The sequence below is a fragment of the Trichechus manatus genome, unplaced genomic scaffold, assembly GCF_000243295.1.
Source record: "Trichechus manatus latirostris isolate Lorelei unplaced genomic scaffold, TriManLat1.0 scaffold00086, whole genome shotgun sequence".
In the NCBI taxonomy this organism is placed as follows: Eukaryota; Metazoa; Chordata; class Mammalia; order Sirenia; family Trichechidae; genus Trichechus; species Trichechus manatus.
The window spans coordinates 3,802,234-3,828,247 of NW_004444022.1; the positions used below are offsets into that span (position 1 = coordinate 3,802,234).

At 42.3% G+C, this 26,014-nt stretch overlaps 2 protein-coding genes across 2 annotated transcripts in view; one reads left to right on the top strand and one right to left on the bottom strand.

The window, feature by feature from the left end:
* Positions 1-15,591: 15,591 nt before the first annotated feature.
* Positions 15,592-16,053, bottom strand: LOC101350475 (profilin-2-like). Its single transcript, XM_004381565.1, has one exon. It carries the CDS (start codon positions 16,051-16,053, stop codon positions 15,592-15,594), a length of 462 nt encoding a protein of 153 aa, XP_004381622.1.
* A 4,786-nt stretch (positions 16,054-20,839) lies between these two features.
* The window catches only part of ASB12 (ankyrin repeat and SOCS box containing 12), a 358,674-nt gene continuing 353,499 nt past the window's right edge, over positions 20,840-26,014 (top strand). The window contains 1 exon segment of the mRNA XM_023736137.1: positions 20,840-20,863. Within this exon segment, the coding sequence (XP_023591905.1) occupies positions 20,840-20,863 (24 nt within the window).

The following is a 26,014-nucleotide window of genomic DNA, read 5'->3' on the forward strand; positions in this document are numbered from 1 at the left end:
AGTGCCTACTATGTACCAGGATCTATGCTAGTTACTGTGTATATAGCAGTAACCACAATAATAAAAAATCCATGTCGTCATGGTACTTAATTCTATTATGGGATACAGACAATAAACAAACAAATAAATATATCATATGTCAGTTAATGATAAATACTATAAAAAAGGAAGGCAGGGTAAAAGGGATAGCATGACAGGTGTAATGCCTATGTTATGAGAGGCAGGGGGTCTCTAAAAAAGAGTGACATTTGAGTTCAAATATAAAGGAAGTAAGAGATTTATATTTTAGAATATCTGGTGAAAGTGTGTTTCAAGTTGTGGGAACAGCAAGTGCAAAGGTTCTGAGGTAGGAGCATGCAAGGAGGCCAATGTGGCTGAAGAAGAGTTAGTGATGGAAAGCACGTTAAGAAACAATGTCAGAGAAGTAATGGGAGCCAAATCACATAAGGCCTGTTGACCTGAATTGACTTAAAAACAAATCAAGATGTTGGAAGCTGAGTTGGTTGAAAAAATCCTGGGCCATGGACAGTTTAGACTCCAAGGCTATCATCAGGCACAGGGTATTCATTTTCTAGGCTTAGCACCTCCCTTTGCTCCTTGGTCTTCAGGCACCCATGCACCTCCCCAGACACTAATTGCCTTTTTCCTAGACTGAGCCAAGGGCTTTGGCTAAACTGGGCACACCCACAATTCAACCTTTAAGAGGGATCTGGAAGCTGCCTGAGGAAGGATACCCACAGAGTCCTACGTCTCCTTAACTGAACCTGAGACTCATAGAAAATTTCCAAAATTGGGAGATTGTTTGACTTGCTCTTGGTTGAGTCACTTAAACTCCGGGTCATTTTCTTGGATTGTATAAAGAGCATTAGAATGCTCCCTCCTCAAATGGGTTTCAATACCTGAAGAAAGGTGCTTGACAACTCTCTCCTTTATTGGGCCAGGCCAGAAGTGAAATGGAACCTTGTTTTGTGGAGTGTGTCAGGTACTAAAGGGCAGAGGAGAGATAGGATTGAGTCTTGTATAGTTTGGGGGCATTGTACTAGAGGAAGTAGTGAGGAGAAGAAGGAGGAAGGACCCTGACCACGAGCAGCCACTTAGCTATTTTTGTAACCAGCATTTGGTATTGAAGCCTATCTGTTCACAGGAAATTGAACAACAGATCTGCATGATGGGTGGAACTCCATTAGATGTTAGATCCCCCTCTCACAGACTGTGCCAGGAGGTCTCATGGGTAGAGAGAAAGACAGAGTTTAAGCAACAAGCCCCTCCTGGCCCCTTGGAAGTGGCAACTGGTTGCTAGGCCCTCTGGCTGACTGAAACCTAGATGGAAGGTGGGGGAGGGTTAGGTAAAGGAGAGGTTCGTTAAAGACAGACTTAGCCTCAGGATTTACCCTCGTGTGGAATCCAGCTCATTGAAAGAAACTTCAGGCAGCTTATGGTGAAGAGGATAAAGCAAGGGTTGCAAACTGGTGATAGCTCTCATTAAGGCCTGAAGTCATGTTTTGTTTGACCAGTATGGTGTTTTTAAAAAAATTTATGACCATAAAGACCTTTACATGGAGTATGAACACTCCAGTCCAAACCACTCCATGTTGTCTTATACCTGCTGCATCATTCTTTATTCTGCCTGACAGGCAGTATGTACTGTGGTTAAGAATACTGACATTCTGGGGTCAGACTTCCAGCTTCCATAGTCTGGTTCTGCCACATACTAGCTGTTCTTCAGTTTCCTCATCTATATATGGGGACGATGATAATGTTAACTGTAGGGAATTCGTGAAGATTTAAAGAATTTATATAATAAGCTCTCCATAACTGCTATTATTATTTGCCTGACCCTTGAAGGCATTTGAATTTTCCGTCTCTAGTGTAAAGGGAAGAACTCTGGAGTAGGTAACAAGAGCACTTCACAGAGGAAATATCATTTGACCTGGGCCTTAAAGAAAAGGACATACCAGGTAGAGGGACCGACCCAAGCAAAGTCATGGATGCATAAACCCACAGACTATGTTTTCAGAGAAGAGAGTAGCTCTGAGAGATAAGGCAGAAGTGCTTGCTGGAAAATGGAAGGAGTGGGTCTTTGAAGAAGGCCAAAGCTGGATTGTAAGGAGTCTGCTATGCCCTGCCCAGGCATTTCAAATGGCTATTTAAAATCTCATAGTAATTTTTACTATAAAAATGTTGGGGCAAGACATCATTCACTTCATCATCAGTGCTAGCCAAAGATTTACTTCCTCCTTACTGGTAATGAGATTAGCGTAATTGGTCATATCCTACTGTTTGTCTTGCCCATCAGGAAGTGATTTAGAAAATAATATTTGGAATCATTATTTCCTGACAATGAGCATGGAGAAATGTGACCCAGCTGGGGCTGGGCCCTCACAGACTCACAAAGACACATCAACTGAGCCCTGAGATAAGACAACAGATGGGACAATCTCAGAAATTATTTTAAGGAAGTTTTCACAAAAGGGCAATAAAACCTAACCCAAAGGACTTCTCACCTTTTGTCTTTTTCTATTAACATTTAGTGAATAGGAATTTGTTGGACCAACGGAGGCCCTCCTGACTTTCATAACTGAAACCCGTACCAATGATTGTTAAGAAAGATGATTCAAAAATGTAAGATTACAATTTCTAGCCTATCAGTGAAAAAGTGATGCTTTCAATGATTCTACCCATTTTGTGAAGTTGATGTATACTGATGGTCTGTAACTGTTCTTGGGACTCGGGCAGATATGACTGTGGCAGCATGCTTGTCCGTTTTCCCATTCTTACCTATTCTGTAATATTCTTTGGACTCGGGCAGACATGGCTGTGGCAGCATGCTTGTCCATTTTCCCATTCTTGTCTATTCGGAAATATCCCTTGGACTCGGGCAGACATGGCTGTGGCAGCATGCTTGTCCATTTTCCCATTCTTGCCTATTCTGTAATATTCTTTGGACTCGGGCAGACATGCCTCTAGCAGCATGGTTGTCCGCTTCCAACTTTTGTCCTTTTGAATATATGCCAAATAAAACTTTCTTTTTACTTTAGTAAACTTTGTGATGTTTTTCCCCTACAACAGAAGCTCAGTGTCAAATGTAAAACTTAACTCACCCTACAATCTTCATTTTATGTATAGATTTTTTTCTTTGTGCTGAACCTTTTTCATTTTTGTATATATATTTTTAACTTACATTCTTTGTGGTTACCATGAGGATTATGTTTAACATCTTACATTTATAGCAACCTGCCTTATATTGATACCAATTTAACTTCAGTAACGTACAAAAACTCTATACCTATGCCAACCCTCCCCCCTCATTTATATTGTTGCTTTCACCAATTATATCTTTATACCTCTGATATCCTGTAACTTAAATTTATTATTATATTTGTACCATCTTAATTTTTATGCTTTTGTTATTATAAAGCATGGAGGTCATACTAGTTGTATTTGTCAACCAAAAATACCTTAAATCTGACTTTTATACTTGTCAAGGCATTTCCTTTAGTGGAAAATTCCCCTCCACCCCCCGTATCTGTAACTTCAGTTTACTGTCTAGTGACCTTACTTTTCCTTCTGGAGGATTCCCTTTAGCATTTCTTATAAGGCTGGGCTGGTGGTAACAAATTTCCACAGTTTTTGTTTATCTCAGAATGTCTTAATTTCTCCCAAATTGTTTGAATGACAGTTTTGCTGAACATGGTATCCTTGGCTGACAGTTCTTTTCTTCCAGCACTTTAAATATCTCACCGCACTGCCTTCTTACCTGCATGATTTATGAAGAGAAATCAGCAGTTAGTCTTACTGATGACCTCTTGTGTGTGATACTTCACTTCTCTCATGCTGCTCTCAAAATTTTCCCTTTTTCTTTGGTTTTTGAGAGTTTTATATGCTGGTGAGGCTCTTTTTGGATTTATCCTACTTGGAGTTCACTGAGCTACTTGGATGTGTTAAATTCCTGTCTTTCATCATATTTGGTAAGTTAATGGCCATTATTTCTTCAAAGTTTCTTTTTATCCCTTTCTCTCTCACTTCTCCTTCCGGGACTCCCATAATGTGTATATTATTCTGCTTTGTGGTGTCCCACAGATTCCTTAGGTTTTGTCCACTTTTCTTCACTCTTTTTCCAGACTAAATCTCAATTGTCCTATCTTAAAGTTGGCTAATTGTTTTTTTTCTGTCACTTCAAGTCTGTTGTTGAGCCCTTCCAGAGAATTGTTCATTTCTGTTATTGTACTTTTCAGTTCCAATATTTCTATTTTAAAAAATTCTCTTAATTGAAATTCTTGTTTTGTTCTTGTATCATATTTCTGATTTCCTTTACTTTTCTGTGTTTTTCTTTAACTCTTTGAGCATGCTTACTACTGTTGCTTTAAAATCTTTGTCTAGTGATTCCATTATCTGTCCTTCTTTGTGGACAGTTTCTGTCCCATTATTTTGGTCTTTTGCATGGGCTATCATTTCCTGCCTCTTCATATGCTTTGTGATTGTTGCAATTGGGACATTAAGCTATTTTACTGTGATAACTCTGAAGATTAGATTCTTCTCCTTCTCTAGGGTTTACTCTTCTTCCTCTTTATTATTGTTGTTATTATTATAATAATTTATATTAGTGAAAGTTGAGTTTTCTGCTTCCACTCTAGACCTTCCATCTAGGTGAACTTGTGATTGTCCCTTCCTTATTGGTCTTCCTGCCCAGGGGTGCTGGATATCACTGTTTGACATCTAGGTTCCCTGAATGGGGGTGCTGACCATGTCACATCAAACTCTTTGGCTTGTAGCACTTGCTGTGGTCACCCCCCCACCAGGTACTAGGGGTGCTGACTGTATTACTCCAGTACCAGAGTCCTGCTGCCCAGGGATGATGGCTTTATCCCTCCAGCACCTGCCCCCCCCCCAACTTTGGATTACCAGCTGTCACTAACTGCTCACCACAAATCTCCCTTCTTGTGAGCATCAACCATGCATCTCTGGCACTAGACACCCCCCCCCCAGGAGCTGCAGCTGTCAGAGTTGCACCACAAAACTCCCCTCCCAAAGGCACTGGCTATGCAGCACCAGCCTGTAATTCTCCCCCACTTGGAAGTGATAGTTCTTGCTTATTTTACCGCGTGTCCTCACTGTTCATGCACTTTGACCCGCAGTATGCTTACTGTGTTGCTCTGCCCTGGGACTTACAGAAACTCTAGCCTGCTCTGTGCTCACTGTGCAACTCTGTCCTAGGTCTGACTGCTCAGGAATTCTGGCCTGCACTGTACTTAATGCACCCCTCTGTTCTGGATCTGAGTGTTCAGGTACTCCAGCCCATGCAGCAGTCACCATGTTACTCTTCCCTGGGACTCATCGGAATCCTGGTACACACTGTGCTTGCCATGCCTCTCTGTCCCAGGTGTGACTGCTCAGAAGTTCCAGCCCACACTGTGCTGACCATGCCTCTTGTTTGTGGGCTTCATCTCTCACAAACTCTGACCTACATTCACTATGTCACTCTCTCCCAGGACCCATGGGAACTACAGCCACGATGTGCTTGCCATGCTGCTCTGACCCAGTACTGTCTGCTCAGGAGTTATGGTTCACACTTTGCTCATCCTGCCATTCTGCCCCAAGGTTCACTACTCAGGAGCCCCAATCCACACCAGGCTCAACATACTGTTTCATCCCAGGGCTGATTTCTCATTAACTCCAGCCCACTCTGTGTTCTCCACATTGCTCCAATCCTGAGATCCCTGCCTGAGGGCACTGGCTGCAGTCACCCCAAGATGTCAGCACTGAGCTGGGGCAGGGGTTATAGTGAGGACACACATCAAATCTCCACTCTCCCACCATCCATATGCTACTTTTTTTCTTTATTCAGTGTTCACTTTGGTCCTCCAACCCTTAACTGATGTCCAGAGCTCTGAGATTATCAATTTCATTAGTTTTTGTTTGTTTTCTTCTAGATTTGTTGTGGAGGAATGAGAATGTGCAATTGCCTATGCTGCCATCTTGCACCATTTCCTACAATCTTCATTTTTCCCCTTAATCCTCAATTTCTGTTTATATTCCATTATTATTTTATGTGTTATGATTTTATTTATTATTTACTGTTATATTGTTGTAAATGCTGCCATTCATTTGTGGGGAAAAGTACAATATAAATACATTGATAAATAAAATAGAACTTTATTCTTTAAACAATGGGGAACTATAGGAGGTTTAAAAACAGAGTGACATGATTTGAGCTACACTTTAGGAAGACAATTCTGGTTGTATTGTGGAAGATGGATTAGAGAAAGGGTAGGACTGGAAGTGAAGAAACTAGTCAGGGAAGTGTTGCAACTGTGCAGGTGGAGGAAAATGAAGCCCTTACTTAAATCAGTGGGATGGAGCAGGGAGGATAGAGATAAGAGAAACTGGAGACTAGAATGTACATGAATGTAGTGGCTGAATGTGAACAGTGAGGGAGAGAGAGGAGGTAACTAAGTAGGTGGCAGTTGTAGTAAGCAGAATTCTAAGATGGCTCCCATGACCTCTGTCCCCTGGTGTTACTCCTGTGATCATGTTATACTACATGGTAAAGGGAATTTTGCAGATGCAATTAAGGTTATTAAACAGTTAACCTTAAAAAAAGACGATTATCTGGGTGGGCCTAACTTAATCACACAAGTCCTTAAATGCAGAGAATTTTCTCTGGCAGGAGTAGAAGAGGGAGTTGAGAGATCCAAAGCATGAGAGAAATTTGAAGTGAAGGAGGCTCTCAATTTCTGAAATGGAAGAAATCACCTGGGAGGAACTGAGACAGACACGTGGCTGATAGCCAGGAAAGAAATATGTATCTCAGTCCTACAACCATAAGGAACTGAATTCTGTCAACAACTTGAATGAGCTTGGAAGTGTATTATTCCTCAGAGCCTCCAGATAAGAACGCAGCCTGGGTGACACACTTATTTTAGCCTTGTGAGATCCTAAGCCAATATCTTAGCTAAACCCACCTAAGACTTATGACCTACAAAATGTGAGCTAATAAATGAGATTTGTTTTAAGCTACTAAATTTGTGTAATTTGTTACACAGCAATAGAAACCTAATACAGTGGTTAAGCAGAAATTTTGTTAACTACATCACATCCCTTTGGCCACATCTGATTGTAACTGCAGCTCTAGCGGACATTTCACCTCTAGCTGCTACTGTCCTACCTCAAGAGCACACTAATATCTTCCTTTTCTGCTTTTTCTGATGCTATGAAGTTTGCTTAAAAGTAGCCCAGAAGTGTAGGGAAAGGTAATGTCCCCAGGAGCAACCCTCAATCAGTGGGTCTGGAACTGAAAGGGAGAAAATGGGACCCAATAGGATTACATATATGCCCTGGCTTGTAAAAGACTTTCAAGTGGACAATCTGGGGAGACGTTCTGGATGCTTCTCAGATTTCCTGGTGGAATCAAGCCCATGTTGTCTACAGTAGTGGCCTTAATAATGCATAATTGCCTGACCTTTCATCCTCTCTCTGCTCCCTCATTCATAGTTTCTGGGATCACCTCTTAAATATAGATAAAACCTGCAAAAGCTGGAACCTGTGCATAGTGGAAACCTGTCAGAGAAGGAAAACGCAAATATTTTCTGCTAAAATGAGTGATAGAAAAGTGGTAAGAGTGCATTCTATCAAAGGTGGAAAATTTGTGAAACCCAGAAAACAAAGCAGTCCCATCAAGTTCTGGCTCTCACAGGTTTTATTGTATTATCTGCTTCTGGATACTTGTCTAGGGCTCTGCTTTTGAGGAAACCAAAATAAGCTAGTGGTGCTGTAAATTAATATATGTAATATTGTCAGGGAGAGCAGGTACGGTAGTAGAAGTAGACATGGTGTGTTCAGTTTTTGGATATATTGAATTTAAGGCTCCTGTAAAATATTAATTCATGGATTAATTCAACAAATATTTATTAATCATGTATTATGTGATACAGGAAGTGGAGAAGCAGTGAACAAGGTAAACGAATCCCAGATCTTCTGATGCTAACAGCCTAGTAGAGAAGGCAGACAATGAACAAGTTTGTTGCCTGGTGGAAAGTCCAGGTTCTGCTCGGCGCAACTTGTCTCAGCCAATAAACCAGAGACCAAGGTGGGAAAGTAGAAAGCTGCCTTTATTTCATTGAGCAAGGAAAGGAATAGATGAGGCTGCTGCCGCCAAAACTGCTCAGCGGGGTTAAGGGGGAAGGTTACTTTTAAGGGGCTTACAAGAAGGAAGTTCATACAAGTTACTTCAGCAACTTTCTTAATCATACTACACAGGTGCAATGGGGTTAATATATAACTTCATGCATCGCATGTTCAGAAAATAGTGGTTAAACTCCACCCAGAAGCAGGGAAGTTACTATGTATAAGGTACTTAATGAGCTAAAAGGTTATTTTGAATCTCAACATGGTGCCTAAACCGATTTCCGCCAACTTCCTCTAGTTTGGGGCAGCAGTTAAGGAGAGGGGAACCAGGATTTTAATGTAAAGTTATGGGGCATGCCAAGCAAGCTGCTTGAGGCAGTGGAATTTTCCTCAGCCTGGGGACCGCTGTCTTAAGTTCTCTGAATGCTCTGAAGGACAAATGCACGGTGCCAAAAAGCACCTGGTTTACCTGGTTTACCTGACCTATAATGATCATTCTTGGAGGGCTTCCTAGAGAAAGCAACTTTTTGGATGTGATCTGAAGGATGAGAAGGCATTATCAGGAGACACTGGGGGACAGAAGTGAAGGAAGGAGAGAAGTGTGTTCCAGGCAGAGGTAAACATATGTGCAAAGGTCCCTAACGTGAGGAAGAGCTTGATACTTTTGGGTATGGTTGGAGTGTAGAAGGAAGGAGTATAGTACGTTAGGTTGAAGAGGTAGGTAGGCTTTGTAGGTTATGGACTTTGGTTTTTATCCTAAGGGCAAGCAGAAGCCAATGAAGTCTTTAAAGCAGGAGGGGAGTGCCACCAGATTTGCATTTTTAAAACTTCATTCTAGCTGCTTTGTGTAGAATAGATTCAGAAGGAGGGCCAGCCTGAAGGAAGGAAGACCAGCTAAAAGGCTAAAAGCCAGGTGAGAAATGAGAATGGCTTAGATTAGTGTGGTTCCAGTGGCAACCAAGAGAAAGTGGACAGATTTGAGTGGTATTTAGCAAGTATAATGAATAGAACTTGATAACTTACTACATGTGGGGGTAGGGTTGGGTTTGTAAGAGAAGATGTCATTAAAGATGATTGCAAACTGTCTGCCTTAAGTGCCTGTGGAGATGGTAAGTGCCATTTCTGGAGAGAAGGAATACTGAAATTGTATAGATTTTTATGTTATCACTTCTATCCCCCATTTCCTTCCCATTGCTCCCACATCCAATCAAAATTTACTGTTCCCAGATCTCATTCCCCCAGGACCCTATGCACAGCAGAGTAACTGACTAGAGATATTAATTAGTGCTAATGGGTTAATATGCCATCCCCTAAGACTGAGCTTGGCATTTTATCAGTGGTCCTTGGAAGAAGATGAGGCACTGAGGAAAATCAAAGACACTGCATAGATTTGTAGGCAGGAACGTTTTCTTGTGGGTGGGACATTCCACATTCCTCTGATAAGGAGCAGTAGGACCAAATCCAAAAATACTCAAGACTCAGCAACTGCACCCAACCTCCTCTCCAGTACATCTCTAATTTTGCCCATGTGTCAAGAAGTCCTTTCAGTGGGACTCAGTGAAAGGGCTCACATCTGGGATACAGGTTCTATCCCAGCCAATGGTATGCTGGAGTCGATCTGTATGAGCTAATGAGAGCTGACTGTTAAATTTTTAGCAATTTTCTGACCAGTTGACATCACCTTGTAGCTTGAAATTGGCCATAATGGGATAATTTACACCATGGCAATTGGCAAATGCTGTAAATCAGAGATTTTTTTCCCCCCTTCAGACAATTGGTTGTTAAACATTTACAAGCATACTGCTGATCCTAGTCTTGTCACTGAATAACCATGTGGCTTCTCTTATGTGGTCACACTCTTATGGCTTTACATCTGTGGTTTTAAATACCAAGTGTATTCTGATAACTCTCAACTTGATATCTCCAATCCAGTCTTCTCTCCTGAATGCCAGACTCATGAAACTGCCTATTTAACATTTTCACTCAGATATCTGATAGGCATCTCAAGTTCAACATGACCAAAACTGAGGCCGTGATCTACTCCATCCCTCTTCCCCACCCCAAACTTTATCTTCCTGCTGTTTTGTCCATTTCAAGAAATGACAACTCCTTCGTGTTGCTCGGGCCCAAAACATTGGTGTGATACTTGAATATTCTCTTTCTCTCATATCCCACATCTAATCTATCAGCAAATCCCGTTGGCTCTACTTTCAGAACACATTCAGACCACTTCTCATCACCTCCCCTGCAGCCGCCTTGGTCTATGTCACCATTATTTCTCATCTGGATCACCGCCTCCTGACTGGTTTCCCTGCTTCCTCTTTTGCACCCCTACAGTCTATTCTCAACATAGAAGCCAGAACGATCTCATTAAAAAAACAAGTCAGATCCTATCACCCCTCCACTCAAAATTCTCCAAAGGATCCCCAACTAATTCAGAGTAAAAGCTCAAGTCCTATAAGATCTTATAAGATCTGGCCCACATAACTTCTCTGATCTCATCTTCTACTATTCCCCTCTCCTCTTTACTTACTCCACTCCAGCCTCAAATATATCAGTCCTGTTTTTATCTCAGGGCCTTTGCCCTTGCCTGGAATGATCTTTCCCCAGATATATTCATGGATTGCTCCCTTAACTCCTTCAGGTCTTCTCTTTAATGTCATCCGTGGTTAAGGCACTCCTTGACTAACTCTATTTAAAATTTAAAGCTCCGCTACTCTGCTCCAGCACTCCTTGTCTGATTTTTCTGCTATCTTTTCTCCCCCTCTTAGCACCATCTGAAATACTGTCTATTTTACTTACTTATTTTGTGTATTACCTATCTCTCCAGACTAAAATGTAAGCACCATGAGGGCAGGGATTTTTCTCTATTTTGTTCACTGCTGTATTGTCAGTGCCTAGAACAGTGCCTGAAACATAGTGGGCACTCAGTAAATATAAGAATGAATAAATGAATGAATATACTCTCTAATACCACTTACTACAGTGTCTGTAACTGATCGGTTCACGGTACCTACATAGTGGGCACTCAATAAATATTTGTTGAATAAATGGATGACAAAAACCTCTGTGTCAATTCTCTCATTTAGTCCCAATACCAACCCTGCCTGGGGACAGGTATTAACGTCTACATTTTCTAGGTGAAGAACCAGAGGTCCAGAGAGGTGAAGGGACTCATCCACTAAGTTATAGCTCAGGCCTGGGATTCAAATTTTCAGATTTCAAGCTTTTTCACCATACCCCCATTGTAATGCCTTTATAGACAATATGACAAGAAAATAAATAAACATATGAATAAATAAATATGCAGCATGCAGAGCTATTAATTAGCAAAGAGTATGCATATTTGGTGGAGTAATGAGCAATGGCAGAGCACAAAGTGAGATTTTGCACTTAACTCCTATAGTACTAATTGTGTCTACCATTTACTTGGCATGGAGCTCATCCTATGTAGGGAACATAACAATCACATAAAGCCTCAAAGCCAGAACTAAAGATTTCCCGGAGTGAGACCCTTGTTACCTAGAGGCAAGGGAATTAGTGACTAGAATAGGGGAGTGGGAGATGGGAAAAATGAAGAGGAATAATAACAACCACCCCTCATTCTCCACTTGTTTAAACTGTGGGGAAACTAAGCAAGGGGCTTGGCTGGAAAACCAATCCTTCATACATTCGTTATGTCTGCCATTCATTTAATTAATCATCCAGAAAATTTTATATTCATTGAGAACTTCCTAGTGCAAAACCCTGCTAATGGGGGACACGGCCAAATAGTCATCCCTTGGGGAACTTGAAGGCTAATAAGAGAAGATACATACATGCATAGTAAGGACTGAAACTTGAAAATGTAAATGCCACGGAAGAGGTGCAGAGAATGAGCTGGGGGATTCCAAGGCAGGAAGGAATACCTTCAAATTTGGGAACAGGGAATGTCCTTAGAGGAAAGAGCCTGGTGACTCGGCCTGGAAAAATGAATAAGATATAAGCTTGAGATTATTAGGGAATGTGGACAGGGGGAGCAGGGAGGAGGCGAATTTTGAGAACACCATGGTGGAAATTGTGACGCATGTCCTGTAAGCAGTGAGGAGTTTGGTGTGGCTGGACTACAGGATACAAGAGAAGAAAAGTGGCACCAAAGCTGTGGAGGAAGGTTAAGGTTAACTTATGAAGGAACCTGAATGCCACTGTTAGCACCCAAAACACCATGGGTATGCAGGGTGGATGGAGAGAGGAGATAGGTTCTCCCAGCAAGGCTCAATCTTCCCTGTTCTGGCCCTGAGCCCTCCCATGGTGGCCTCCCCTGATAGCTCCTAGGAATATGACAGCCCCATGAGTTTCTCTCCAGATTCAATTCAAGCTTATTTATGCAAGGCACATTCAATCCTCAGAGAAAAACTTCACCATAACAACAGGCTGGGGCCATGGCCTGATCCAGCAGTGATATCCTCTTTGGAAAGAAAGGGCAGGATTTCTCCTGGGTGGCCACCACCTGGGCTCCATTCCCTTTACCAGTTTACCAGCCCTGGGCCTTAGACAGCCCCGTAGGCCCAATTACGTTTCCAGCTCAATGAGGCATCAGGGTTCTTCAGTGTATCCTCTAATGAAGGATTTGCCTGGGCTCCTCTAATTAACAGGCAAGGCCCATACTTGATGCCATTTTTCCCCAGTGGCCCTATTTTCTGAACATATCTCTTTAAGAGATCCAGGGTGAAAGGATAATGTTAGAGGTTTAATTATCTTAAGAATTAGCTTTGTTCACCCTCCATCTCACCTCCCTCTCCTTCCTTTCAGGGATCCACATCACGGCACACGAAAGCTCTGTCCGAGACGAAGGCTCTAGTAGAGCCACTTTCACATTTAATTCTTTCTCTGGCTCATTGCCCTGCCACTATTTTGAGCTCTTGTCTTGACAGCAGCCAGTGTGAAAAAAAAAAAAAAAAAAACAACTTAGGGGGTTTAGTTAACTTCAAGCTCGATGTGAGTCATGAGTTTGATGTGGCTGCCAAAAAAAGTCAATGCAATTTAAACAGAGAGGGCCCAAAAGGAGGGTAGAAAGAGTACTCACTCTGCTTTGCTGCTCCACCCTGGGAGGCAGCACAAGCTGCCTCACTGCCATGCTTGAGGATGCTGCAGGTGGAGAGGGAAAGGGGCACTGTCCTGGAAGGCTGCAACCACATCGACCTCCTGGCACTTCTTCAAAAGATCAGGCATGCTCTTGCCTCAGGGCCTTTGAACAGGCTGTCCTCTCAGCCTGAAACACTTCCCCTGGCTTTCCCACACTTCATTAGGCCTCTGCAGAGATTCCATCTCTCCAGAGAGGCTGTCTCTGACCTCCCTATTTAAAATAGTCCTTCCCTTCACTATCTCTAGAGACCTGGTGGCCAGTGGTTAAGTGTTCGGCTGCTAACCAAAAGGTTGGCAGTTCATATCCACCAGCCACGCCTTGGAAACCCTATAGGGCAGTCCTACTCTGTCCTATAGGGTCACTATAAGTCAGAATCAACTTGACAGCAATGGGTTTAGTTGTTTTGGTTTCACTGTCTCCACTTACAGTTTTATTTTTATTTTTCTTCATAGCACTTATCTGATGACATGTATTATCTGTTTCTCCCATTAAAATATAAGCCAATGTATTATCTGTTTCTGCCATTAGAATGTAAGTGCCATGAGAATAGGATTTTTTGTGTTTTATTCATGCTGTGTCTCGAACAGTGCCTGTTCTACTGTGGGAGCTCAGTATATTTGAATGAACAAGCAAACTTTTTCACAGCATTTACTTCATTGTACTTTATCTTTTCACATCTTTCACCCACTAGAATTTTATGTAGGATGCCTCTTTTTCCTCTTTTTTTGACATTTTCATTAATTATCTAGCCAATGCCTGACATGGCATGTGTTAAATGGAAGGATGGATGGAGGGACTGGCGAGGATGTTGCAGAAGGGATCAAATGCTGAAGGGGTGTTGGTCTAGACCCAAGCTTTCCACCATGGTAGTCACTACCTACATGTGACCATTGAGCACTTGAAATGGGGCTTGTCTGAACTGAGATGCATTGTAAGTATAAAATACAAACCAAATTTTGAAGCCTTGGCATAAAAAAATGTAAAATATCTCATTAAAATGTTTTTACTGATTACATGTTAAAATGATATTTTGGATGTACTGAGTTAAATAAAATATATTCCTAAAATTAAGTTAATCTGTTTCTCTTTTTCTTTTTAATGTAGCTACTAGAAAGTTTAAAATTACATATGTGCATCACACTGTATTTCTATTAGGTAGTACTGCTCTAGAGGTTTTGACTGCCTCCATGTTTAAACTCTGACTATTACAAGGTCCTGAGGTGTCTGTGTGTAGGAAGTTAGAGAGGGTTCCTTGTAATCAGTACAGAAGAGAGTTTCCCATTATCACTGATCCTGGGGACTGGTGACAGCAGGGTCAACTAAGCACCGTGGTTAACCCTTAGTTTCATCTTTCTCATTTCTGCCTTCTCCCACTCCAGAGCTACTAGCCATGAGCCATACTGAATGGTTAATTTTTTTCACTGCCTTTCTTAGCCCCTGAATGGAGACACCAATGAAAAGATAAATAGCCCAAAGGTGAGCTACATGTTGAAAGAGGAAAATGTAACTACAAGCCCAGATCTAATGCATCTTGTGTCATCCACACCCTGCAGAATCCCCACTCTGTAAAATCTATCTCTGTCTAATAAGTGATTTCATGCATGTAACCAACTCCCCTGGCAGAGTTCCATGCTAGCTTATCCTAAAAGGGAAATATAGAAACAGAAGAAACACCTTCTTCCCTCTAGGAGATTATAATCGAGTTGAGAAACAAGACAAATGCATGTGAAAAGTCAAACACGAACACAGAACAGTAATTCAAAAAAAATGTTAGACTGAGTGTGATTAGGGGCCAAACAAATGACCCATATAGTTGGTGATCTAGGAGTTCAAATCAGTGTCAGCCCTAAGGGCTAAGGCAGTGAGAGAAGGCTTCCTGGAGGTGGTGGTACTTAAGCTGGACCTTGAAGAATATGTGTGATGTTACAAAATCCTAGATTTTCAGAGCTTGAAGTACTACTCAATAGAAATAGAGACATAGTCCACTCCTCATTGCACACATAGGGAAACTGAGACCAAGAGAGGGAAAGGGACTTACCTAAGATTATTGAATAGTGAATCAGGGGAAAGAAACAAGATTTTCTGGTTCCATTCCACTACTGTATCCTTCAGGTGCTGAGGAGATATGGAGTTCCAGGTAAAAAAAGGGACCAGAGGCCCAAATACCTAGAAGGTGCTATTCACTCTCCAACCCTCTACCCCTTCCCAACACACGTACACAACTCCAAACCTGGTCTGGAGTCTCCCTTTTTTTGTTTCCCAAGACCAAGTTAACTTAGCAGGTAAAACAGATCACACTGAACTCAAATTACAAGTCAAACACCAATTCTTTGTTTATTCAGTTAGATATGGGCCATGTGTTGATGAATGGCCTCTCTGATGTAACCTGCCATCTCGAAAGCTTTGAGGTTGAGAGGCCCTCCTTCTGTTCCTTTTTGTCCCATCACCACAAGGTATACAGACTCGATTTGAACCACTGTCACTGCCTGGCTGCCCCGACTCTGGCCTTTGGTGCGGAGGTCCATGGTGTTGTTTCCCTCAGTGTACAGGTGGTCCCGGATCAATAAGCATTTGGTCCCCGCAAGGGTGATTCCCTGAAGAAACAACTTCTCTCTCCCATCCCTTGCCAGCAAGATCTGAATTTCTTCCTGGGTCAACTGGAACAAGTTGCCTTCAGGATAAGAAGCTAATAACCACGGAGGGGAATTGGTGATGATTGCTGCATCACAGCACACCCTTGTCTGCAAGAAGAGGGTGATGCAGTCCTGCCAGACCTCTTCACTGATATCTCCTACACACTGCATGATTCAAGTAAGCTGTTTCAAAAAGATGAATAAAGTGCTTTCTGACAAGTTGGTCTCCAAAGGAAGCTTGTTGGCAGTTGGTTCAAGAAGACTGATACGATAAAAATGCACTCTGTTTCTGATGGTCTCTCCCCAGCAGCAAGGTGGAGAAGGTCTTGGTGACTTATATGAACTTATGCCCCAGCTGCCCTCTGCTATGATTTATCAAGTTGACTCTAGAGCAGGAGTGAGGTCACAAAGGCTTTTGTGACATTTTATATTGTCATCATCTCCCACATCATGGGTGACCTCTGGCAGTAGCTTTCTGAGGCCGTATCTCTAGCTAGCAACACAATGGGGCACAATATACCTATTTGCTTTCCTGGGGAACCATGGGAAGAATGCCAAACTCCAACAGTGAGAAAGCCCTGGAAGTAGAACATGAGTGGACAATAATTGAGGTGGAGTCTGGGATGTAAAGCACAGCAGATGAGATTTACTGCAGCAAATAGCATCTCAGATGATGGCTGATCTTGCTGAGACCTTATTTGTACCCTGAGCTCTAGGAAAAAAGTAAAAAAGCCCACGGGTTCACCAGTTCACAACATTTTTGGGACTACTACAACAGCCTCCTAACTGCTTTCCCTGTCTCCAGTCTCTTTCCCTCTAGTTTATCCACTGGCCCACTCCAGCTGAGAGTCTAAAGTCATTTATTCTCATCATCATTCAGCAAGTATTTATCAAGCACTCATGATGCCAAACACTTTTCTAGGCACTGGGTTACAGTAGTGAACAGAACAAAGACAAACCTCTGCCTTCAAGCTGATATTCTAATGGGGAGAGACAAACAAATAGTAAACTAATAGATGCTACTAGTATCCCCTTCATTGAAAATATTTTATGAGCCTAATACTTTCATCTTCCAGATTTCTACCTCTTATTCCCAGGCTTTCTCTACTTTTGTGGGGGTCCATTCTGACTCCTGACTTTTCTGCAACGTTTGGCAGGTCACCAGTTGTGCCTCAATTTCCTCTGAAATGACATCAAATTGCCTTAAGAGGGAATGTTATTCAGAATGATTAATGTTCATGGTGGGGAAAATCTGGTACCAGTCCAAAAATTCATCCATTCAACAAGTATTTATTGAGTATTTACTGTGTACCAGGCCTGTTCTAGACTTTAGAAACATAGAAGGGAATAAAAAGTCCCTGCTCTCATGAAGCTGACATCCTAGAGGGAGAGACAAATAATAAATAACCAATTCATTTATAATATATCAAGTGATATTGGTAACTATGAAGAAAACAGGTTAGGAGAGCAAAGAATTCTGGAGAACTAGTGGTAGTTTTATTTTATATAAGGTGGTCAGGTAAAGATTTTCTGATATGTTGACATTTGATCAGAGACCTGACAGAGATGAGGGAGTGAACATGTAGCTATCTGGGGAAAGAACATTCTCGGCAGAAATAACAGCAAGTGTAAATTCCCTGGCACAGGAAAATGTCCAGCATATTTTGGAAACAGCAAGGAGGACAATATGTCTAGAGCAGATAGAGAAAGGGAGAGAGTGATGGAAGATGTAGTCGTCATATACTCAGATTAGATTATTTGTAAAGCTTCATAGGCCATGACTAAGGGTTTTGCTTTTACTTTGAGATGAGGAGCCACTGGAAGGTTTTAAGAAAAGTGACATCACTCTAGATTATAGAGTCTAGAAGATGCTAGAGAATAAATTCTAGGGGGACCAATCAGTTAGGAGGCTATGCCAATACTCCAGGCAAGAGATTATAGGGTGAATGGGTGAGAAGTGATTGGGTTTGGGGAAGAGTTCGAAGGAAGAGCTGACAGGATTTGATGATGAATTGAGTTTGGGACATGAGAGAAAAAGGATGACTCCATAGCTTTTGGCCTGAGCAACTTGAAGGATGGAGTTGTCATTTTCTGAGATGAGAAATACTATGGGAAGAACAGGTTTAAGGATGCAAAAAAGTTTGAGATGCCTCTAAGACATTCAAGTACAGACCTCAGTAGGTTGTTGGACATTATGCAAGAGTTCAGAGGACAGATTAGGACTAGAGATACAATTTTGGGAGTTGTCCACAAATAGATGGTTATTTAAAACCATGGGCCTGGATGAAAGAACCCAGAAAGTAAGAGTAAATAGAGAAGAGGACCAAGGTCTGAGCTCTGGCAACATTCCAACATGTAGAGATAGGGAAGATGAGAGAAATTGGGAAAAAGCAGTCAGAGAAATCAGAGACTGTAGTGTCCTTGAAGCCAAGGGAGGAAAATGTATCAAGAAGAAAGGAATAATCAAATACTGCTGAGAGGACAAGAAGAGGACTGAGGATTGACCAGTGGATTGATTTTGCAATGTGGAGATTATTGGTAACCTTGACAAGAGCAGTTTGGTGGAGCAGTGGGGGCAAAGCCTGATAAGAGTGGTTTCAAGAGCGAATGGGAGGAGAGGAAAATAAGTGGAGACAATGAATGAATATAGACAAATCTTTGGAGGAGTTTTGCTGTAAAGTGCAATGCAGGGGAGGGGAAATGGAGGGAGTGGTAGGCAGGGGAGAGGAATGTGAGGTGAAGAAAGGATTTTTTTGTTTTTTTATATTGGAAATATTATAGAATGATTTGTGCTGATGGAAATGATCTGGTAAAGTGAGAATATTTGGTGATAAAGAGGGAACAAATGAGCAGCCAAGGGAGGATGAAACTGAATGGACAAGTGGAGGAGTTGCTTTAGGAAGGCACAGGAAAAGTTCATTCATTGAAGGAAGATTATATGGGTTCACATGCAGGGCATCAAGCAGATTTGATGATAGGAGGCTGTGGACTTTTTTTTCTGATGGCCTCTATTTTATCAGAGAACTAGGAAGCAAGCTAGAGAGAGGAGAAAAACAAATGTTTAATGATCCAGTTGAGGAAGGGAAGCGAACAACCAATATTCACTGGGATCTTATGATGTTCCTGGCACCTGACATCCATTACTTAATTGAATTCTCACAAAACCGTATGAGAATAGTTTTATATATGAGAAAACTGAGGCCCAGAGAGGTTGTGTAATTTGCTCAGGATCATGTGTCATTAGCAAATAGCAGAGACAGGATTTGAACCTGATCTGACTCTAGTCCACACACTCTTTTTATTATCCCATACAGCATGGAGATGAAGTTTTGAATCTCAGTAACTGGGTGTATGGTGGTGCCATTAATTTGTGATAGGAAGAACTTAAGAAAGAAAAGGCAGAAGAGGTGGGAGCATTGGGGGGCACGGAGGAATGAAAAATGAGGAGTTTGTTTTTGGTCATGATGCTTTTAATGTGCTAGCAGGAATACACAAGGAGCAGTTGGAAGTTCCAAATTTGAGCTCAGAAAAAAGGTCATAGAACTTGAAACATAAATTTGGGAGCCTCCTACTAGGGGTTAGGAGATGAACTTGTGAAAGAGATAAAGATTACTAACGAAAAGAAAATGTAAGAGGAATGGGAAGACAGAAGTCAGGGAAATGGCTAAAGAAGGAAAAAGAGGAACTGGGGGGGAAGGAAAAGAAGGAACAGTTAGGGAGGCAGGAACAAAAGCCAAGGGAAGAAAGAATTTAAAAAAGGAATATGAATAAACAGTGTTAAATGTTGTAAAACAAGCGGAGAATGAGCATTGCGAAGAATGTTGGATTTAGCAATTGGAGCTCAGGATGATATACAAGAGCCATTTGAGGGGAGTGGTTGGGGAGGTGTGAGTATATTACGAAGAAGTGGAGATGTAAGTGTAGACTATTCTTTCGAGATGTTTGCCAGCAAAAAGACTGAAAAGGATGGAAGGACAGCTCAAGGGATAATAGGTCTATGGATTGAGGGAAGGGCTTTTAGGCTAGGGGAGAAAGCAGAAAACGAGGAATGAGTATATCTGGCAAGTGTTATGGACCCTTAAAGAAGAAAGAAAGAAATCACTTTGTAGGGGTGGTGAGATTGCAAGCCATACCATTGCAATAGTAGAGCTAGGAATGATCCTAGAGATAGTGGCCAATACCCTCATTGTAATTTTTGTCAACTTAAGGCCCGGAGAGGTGACATGATTTGCCTAAAGTCACACAGCAGGTTAGTGGCAGACCTGAGAGAAGAATCCAGCTTTTCCAACTCTAAGACTTTTCTTTTTCCATCACAAATTGGATTCAGATGAGGGACTATACCTATCTGTAACTCATCTGAGAGGTGGCCCAGTGGGCCCTTCATCCTCTTCCTATACCTGTGAGGACAAAAGTTGTGAGGCTATACTGTATATGGTCCAGGCCTGAACTAGGTTGATGGCAGTAAACATATAAAGGAGGAGATGGAGAGGAGGATATGCATATAGACCATTTCAAAGAATATTCTACCCAAGGTTTCACAGTTAGGTAGCTCTTCAGAAACCCAGATGCCAGCATGGGGCAGCCTGTGCTACCTCTGCATGGTGCCATAGCTGCAGTATCAGAGCAGTGGAGTGAAATTGGTGTCTTTACATCATAAAGGAGGGTAAGAAGAGTGTCAGTACTCGAACCTGGGGCTTAAGAACTCCCGGGCCAAACCTTAAACCTAAACCAAAACAGTTAATCAGCTTCCTGAAGAAAACGGGATTTGCCAGGAAGCAAGATGGCGGGAGCGGCCACAGGCGAAGTGTCGCGATAGGAGCCTTTGAGAGGATCAGGTGACTAGGGCGTGAGCCAGGAGTCAGAGGAAGGCGGCGGGAGCCGGAGTTGGGTAAAGATATGGCAGGAGCGGCGGCAGCCCGAGTAACGGTGAGGGCTCTGGGTGGCGGGAAGCGGGGTCATGGACCATATCACAGTGCCCAAGGTAAGGAGAAGAGTTAGGTGAGGTTAGGAGTTAGGCGAGGTTAGGAGCCGCGGGCTCCCTCATGGTGCTTAGCCGGGAGACCAGGCACACTCCCTCAGCTTTTTCAGGGTGCTGCTCTTCGATCCCTTCCCGCGGCGTGACCCGCGTTCTCCTTCTCTGTCCACACCCAGTTTCATCCAAACTGAACCCTTCTCAGGACTGGCCTGCGGGCAGCGGCAGAGGGAAGAGGCGGTCTGCACCACCTGTACCCTCACGTGACACCGCCCCTGCGCCCAGCTCGCGCCCGCCGGCTCCCTCCCTGCACTGTCCCTCCGACCCTAGCCCCTCCTCGCACCCCAGCCATTACAGCACACACCCTTACCCCAGTATCCTCCACACACTCGCCGCACTTGTAACTGCTTTTCTCGAATATCCCACACGGGATCGCCTCCTGGAGAGATATTTCCTTTATCCAGCGTTTCCCTACCTTCCTCGTGGCTCCTCCTGCCCCTAACCTACCCAGAGGCTACCCAGATCACCCAGGCCCCTGGCTTGCGTGTGTGGGTTTTGGGAGAACAGGCATTTCTCCAGCCAAGCTGGGCTATGGGAAAGGATGAGGGTGGAGCAGAGTGGACCTGGTCCTGCTCAGCCAGAGGAGAAACCCAAGAGGTTGGCATTTGTCAGGCCAGTTGGCCGCTGTTTACAGTCCTCTCCCGGTTAGTCACTTCCACTTGTCTTTCCTTTCCAGACCCTATTCTCTTCTTCCCAACGCCAGCCGCTTTCTATTCCAAATCGACAGTTTTCTTTCTTCCATCTGGGGCTGAGGAATATTGAATTAATAACTGCGCGTTGCCATCGAGTGGATTCCGACTCATAGCGACCCTTTAGACCGAGTAGGACTGCCCCACAGGGTTTCTAAGGCTGTAATCTTTACGGAAGCCTACCGCTTCATCTTATGCCGGCGGCTGCTAGGTTGGAACCGCGGATCTTTTGGTTAGCAGCCTCTTGCTTAACCATTGCGCCACCAGGGCTCCTTAGTTAATAGCTAGTCTCCGCTTCATTTTTTTCTATCAGTTATAACAGACATGGCCCGAGCTAACTGAAGTCCACACAAAAGTCTAACATGTTTTAATAGCAAGAACCTGGATTTTGAAGCAAGAAGACTTGAATTAGAGTGCTGGTCCCCCCAACTACTAGCCAGTAATCTTTGGTCAAATTATTTAAGCACTCTGAGCTTTGCTTTCCTCATCAAATGGGAATAATGAAACGTGCCCTGCTCACTTCACAGGATAGTTGTGAGGATTAAATAAAAGGATGTGTGTGAAATCTTTTTTGTAATTAGAAAAGTATCTGTCCACTTGTTAGCTTAAGACCATGATGCTGTTTGATGGGCAAAGCAGAACTCCAACCTTCAAACCTCTCCCTTCCTGACTCCCTCCTCTTCAGGACCCTTCTGTGTGAAAATAACCACATACCTTGTAGCAGCCAACCTTACCTTTTTCTGGATCTCTTCCTTTCCAGGTCATGCCATGTGCACCAGGTTTACTGGTACGGGAAGGCAGCACTATCAACAAAGGGGCTTCTGCTATCCAGACTCCCTCTTCTCCCTACCCACCTAGCCTTGGGCCATTCTCCTGGCCCAGTTCAAAATCAGTTCACTTGAATACTTTTTTGATCTGAGAAAGGGGAGTCAGAATTGTCCTTGTCCCTGAATATTTAAATATTTAAAATATTAAAATAACCCTGTTGGGGGATTAAAGTTATAAATGAGGCTGGCTGTGGGGTAATGGAAAGGGAGGAGAAACCATTATCTGGCCCATATCAGAATAATGATAGCAGGTAACAAGTATTGAGTTTTTAACTCTGTGGAAGGTACTGTGCTAAAATACTTCACATGAAATAGGTCTTTAATCCTTACAACAACCTGTGAGGGAGATACTATTATCATTCCCATGTTACAGATGTGGAAACTTAAATGACTTGCCTAATAAAGATAGGAGTGCTCAGTTTCAGACTCCTGGTGTGGGGATGGGGTTAGTGCTCAAGAAAACTTTAATTGGCGTCATGGCCAGACCCCATTTATAGTGTATGCATGATGTTGTGAGTTTTGGAATAAAAATTAAAACTCCAAATGAAGATCTAGTTCTTTAAACAAAATAGGCAATTCTTTTGGTGCCTGGAAGGGCTGTGAGTGCCCACAGGTGGTATGCTGCCACTAGTCTTTTTTTTTTCCTTTTATTATTAGGGAAGGATCAGGGTTGCACTAATGGCTAGGGATTAAAATGGCTTCCCTCTAGTTAAATAACTGTTTCCACAAAAGGGAGAGACATTTGTCTTATCTGTCTCAGCACAAAAAGATAATCATGAGCTTGTCATTCATTAGTTCTGCGTGTTAAGTGCAAAAGTGACTGTTTTATTTTTGCCTCTTGCTTGAGACCTTTTCTCAGGAAGACTTTTTAGAAAATGTGTTGAAGTATAATATACATACAGAAAAGTTCATAGATTATGTGTTTATAGCTCAAGGAATGTCCACAAACTGGAAACATCCATGTAACAGACGCCCACATCAAGAAACAACATTAACAGCAGCCCTCCTCATACCCTCTTCCAGTCTATACCCCTCCCTCCCAAGGGTAACCACTACCCTGACTTCTAACAGCATACATTAGTTTTGCCCATTTTTTTGTACTTTAAATGGATTCATCAGTGTATACTCTTGTTTCTGCCTTTTTTTTTTCTTTTTTTGTGCATCAAAGAAATTTATTGAGAAAGTGAAGAGACAACCTACAGAATGGGGGAAAATAGTTCTGAACCATATATCCATAAGAGTTTAATATCCAGAATATAGAAAGAACATTTACAACTCAACAACAAAAGAAAAACAACACAATCAGAAAATGAACAAGAACTTAAGTAGATATTTCATCAAATATGATATGTTGTTGTTGTTAGATACCATTGAGTCAGCCCTGACTTACGACGTCCCTATGTACAACAGAACAAAATGCTGCCTGGTCCTGGGCCATCTTTATTATTGTTTGAAGATCAGACAATGTTCTGTTGTGATCAATAGAGGGGTCATTGGGTATCTTTTCAGAAGTAGATCCCCATGTCTTTCTTCCTAGTCTGTCTTAATCTTGAAGCTCCATGGAAATCTGTTCAGAATCATAGCAACATGCAAGACACCACTGACAGACAGGAGGTGGCCTGACATGAGGTGACTGGCCGGGTATCAAACTCAGTTCTCTCACATGGGTGGTGGAAATTCTACCACTGCATCACCAGTGCCTCAAAGAAGATATCCAAATGGCCAATAAGCACATGAAAGAATGTTCAACATCATTAGTCTTTAAAAAATTAGAACCAAACCTGTTGCTGTCGAGTGGAGGACGGAGTAGAACATCCTCATTGTGTTTCCAAGGAGGGGCTTGTGGATTCGAATTGCAGAGCTTTTGGTTAGCAGCCAAGCTCTTTAACCACTGTGACACCAGGGCTCCCATTAGTTTTTAGGAAAAGCAAATCAAAACAAAAATGAGGTACCACTTCACTCCTACTGTTGTTGTTGGGTGTCATCGACTTGTTTCCCACTCATAGTGACCCTATGTACAACAGAACAAAACATTGCCTGGTCCTGGACCATCCTCACAATCCTTATTATGCTTGAGCCCATTGTTGCAGCCACCGTGTCAATCCATTTCATTGAAGGTCTTCTTCTCTTTCCCTGACCCTCTGCTTTACCAAGCATGATGTCCTTCTCCAGGAACTAAATCCCTCCTGATAACATGTCCAAAGTATGAGACGAAGTCTCCCCATCCTTGCCTCTAAGGAGTATTCTGGCTTTGCTTCTTCCTACACAGATTTGTTTGTTCTTTTGGCAGCCCATGGTATATTCCAATATTTAACACCGTAAATCAAAGCCAAAAATTTTTCTTAGGTTGTCTTTATTCATTGTCCGGCTTTCACAAGCATATGAGGTGACTGAAAACACCATGGCTTCAGTCAGGTGCACCTTAGTTCTTAAAGTGACATCTTTGCTTTTTAACACCTTTTAAAGAGGTGTTTTGCAGCAGTTTTTCCCAATGCAAGATGGTGTTTGATTTCTTGACTGGTGCTTCCATGGTTCTTGATGGTGGATCCTAGAAAAATGAAATCCTAGACATTTCTATCTTTTCTCTGTTTATCATGATGTTGCTTACTGGTCCAGTTGTGAGGATTTTTGTTTTCTTTATGCTGAGATGTAATCCATACTGAAGGCTGTAGTCCTTCATCTTGATCTGTAAGTGCTTCAAATCCTCTTCACTTTCAGCAAGCAGGGTTGTGTCATCTGTATAACACAGATTGTTAATGAGTCTTCATTCATTCCTGAAGCTGTGGTCTTCATACAGTCAAACTTCTTGGATTATTTGCTCAACATACAGATTGAACAAGTATGGTGAAATGGTACAACCCTGATGCACACCTTTTTTGATTTTAAACCAAGTAGTAATCCATTGTTCTGTCCGAACAACTGCCTCTTGATCTATGTACAGGTTCCTCAGGAGCACAATTACATGTTCTGGAATTCCGATTCTTCACAATGTCGTCCATAATTTGTTATGATCCACACAGTCAAATGCATTTGCACAGTCAATCAGACACAGGTAAACATCTTTCTGGTAGTCTCTTCTTTCAGCCAGGATCCACCTGACATCAGCAATGATATCCCTGGTTCCACATCCTCTTCAGAATCTGGCCTGAATTTCTAGCAGTTCCCTGTCGATATATTGCTGAAGCCACTGTTGAAAGATCTTCAGCAAAAGTTTACTTGTGCATGATATGATATTAATGATATTGTTTGATAATTTCTGCATTCGCTTGGGTCACTTTTCTTGGGAATAAGCATATATTTGTATATCTTCCAGTCAGTTGGCCAGGTAGTTGTCTTCAAATTTCTTGGTGTAGTTGAGTGAGCACTTCCTGCATAGCATCTGTTTGTTGAAACATCTCAACTGGTATTCTGTCAATTCCTGGAGCCTTGTTTTTTGCCAGTGTCTTTAGTGCAACTTGGACTTCTTCCTTCAGTACCATCGTTTCTTGATCATATGCTACCTCCTAAAATGATTGCAAGTAGACTAATTCTTTTTGGTATAGTGACTCTGTGTATTCCTTCTATCTTCTTTTGATGCTTCCTTC

Coding starts and splice junctions, on each gene's coding strand:
- LOC101350475 (XM_004381565.1), bottom strand. CDS start 16,053: ATGCAGTGTGTAGGAGATATCAGTGAAGAGGTCTGGCAGGACTGCATC.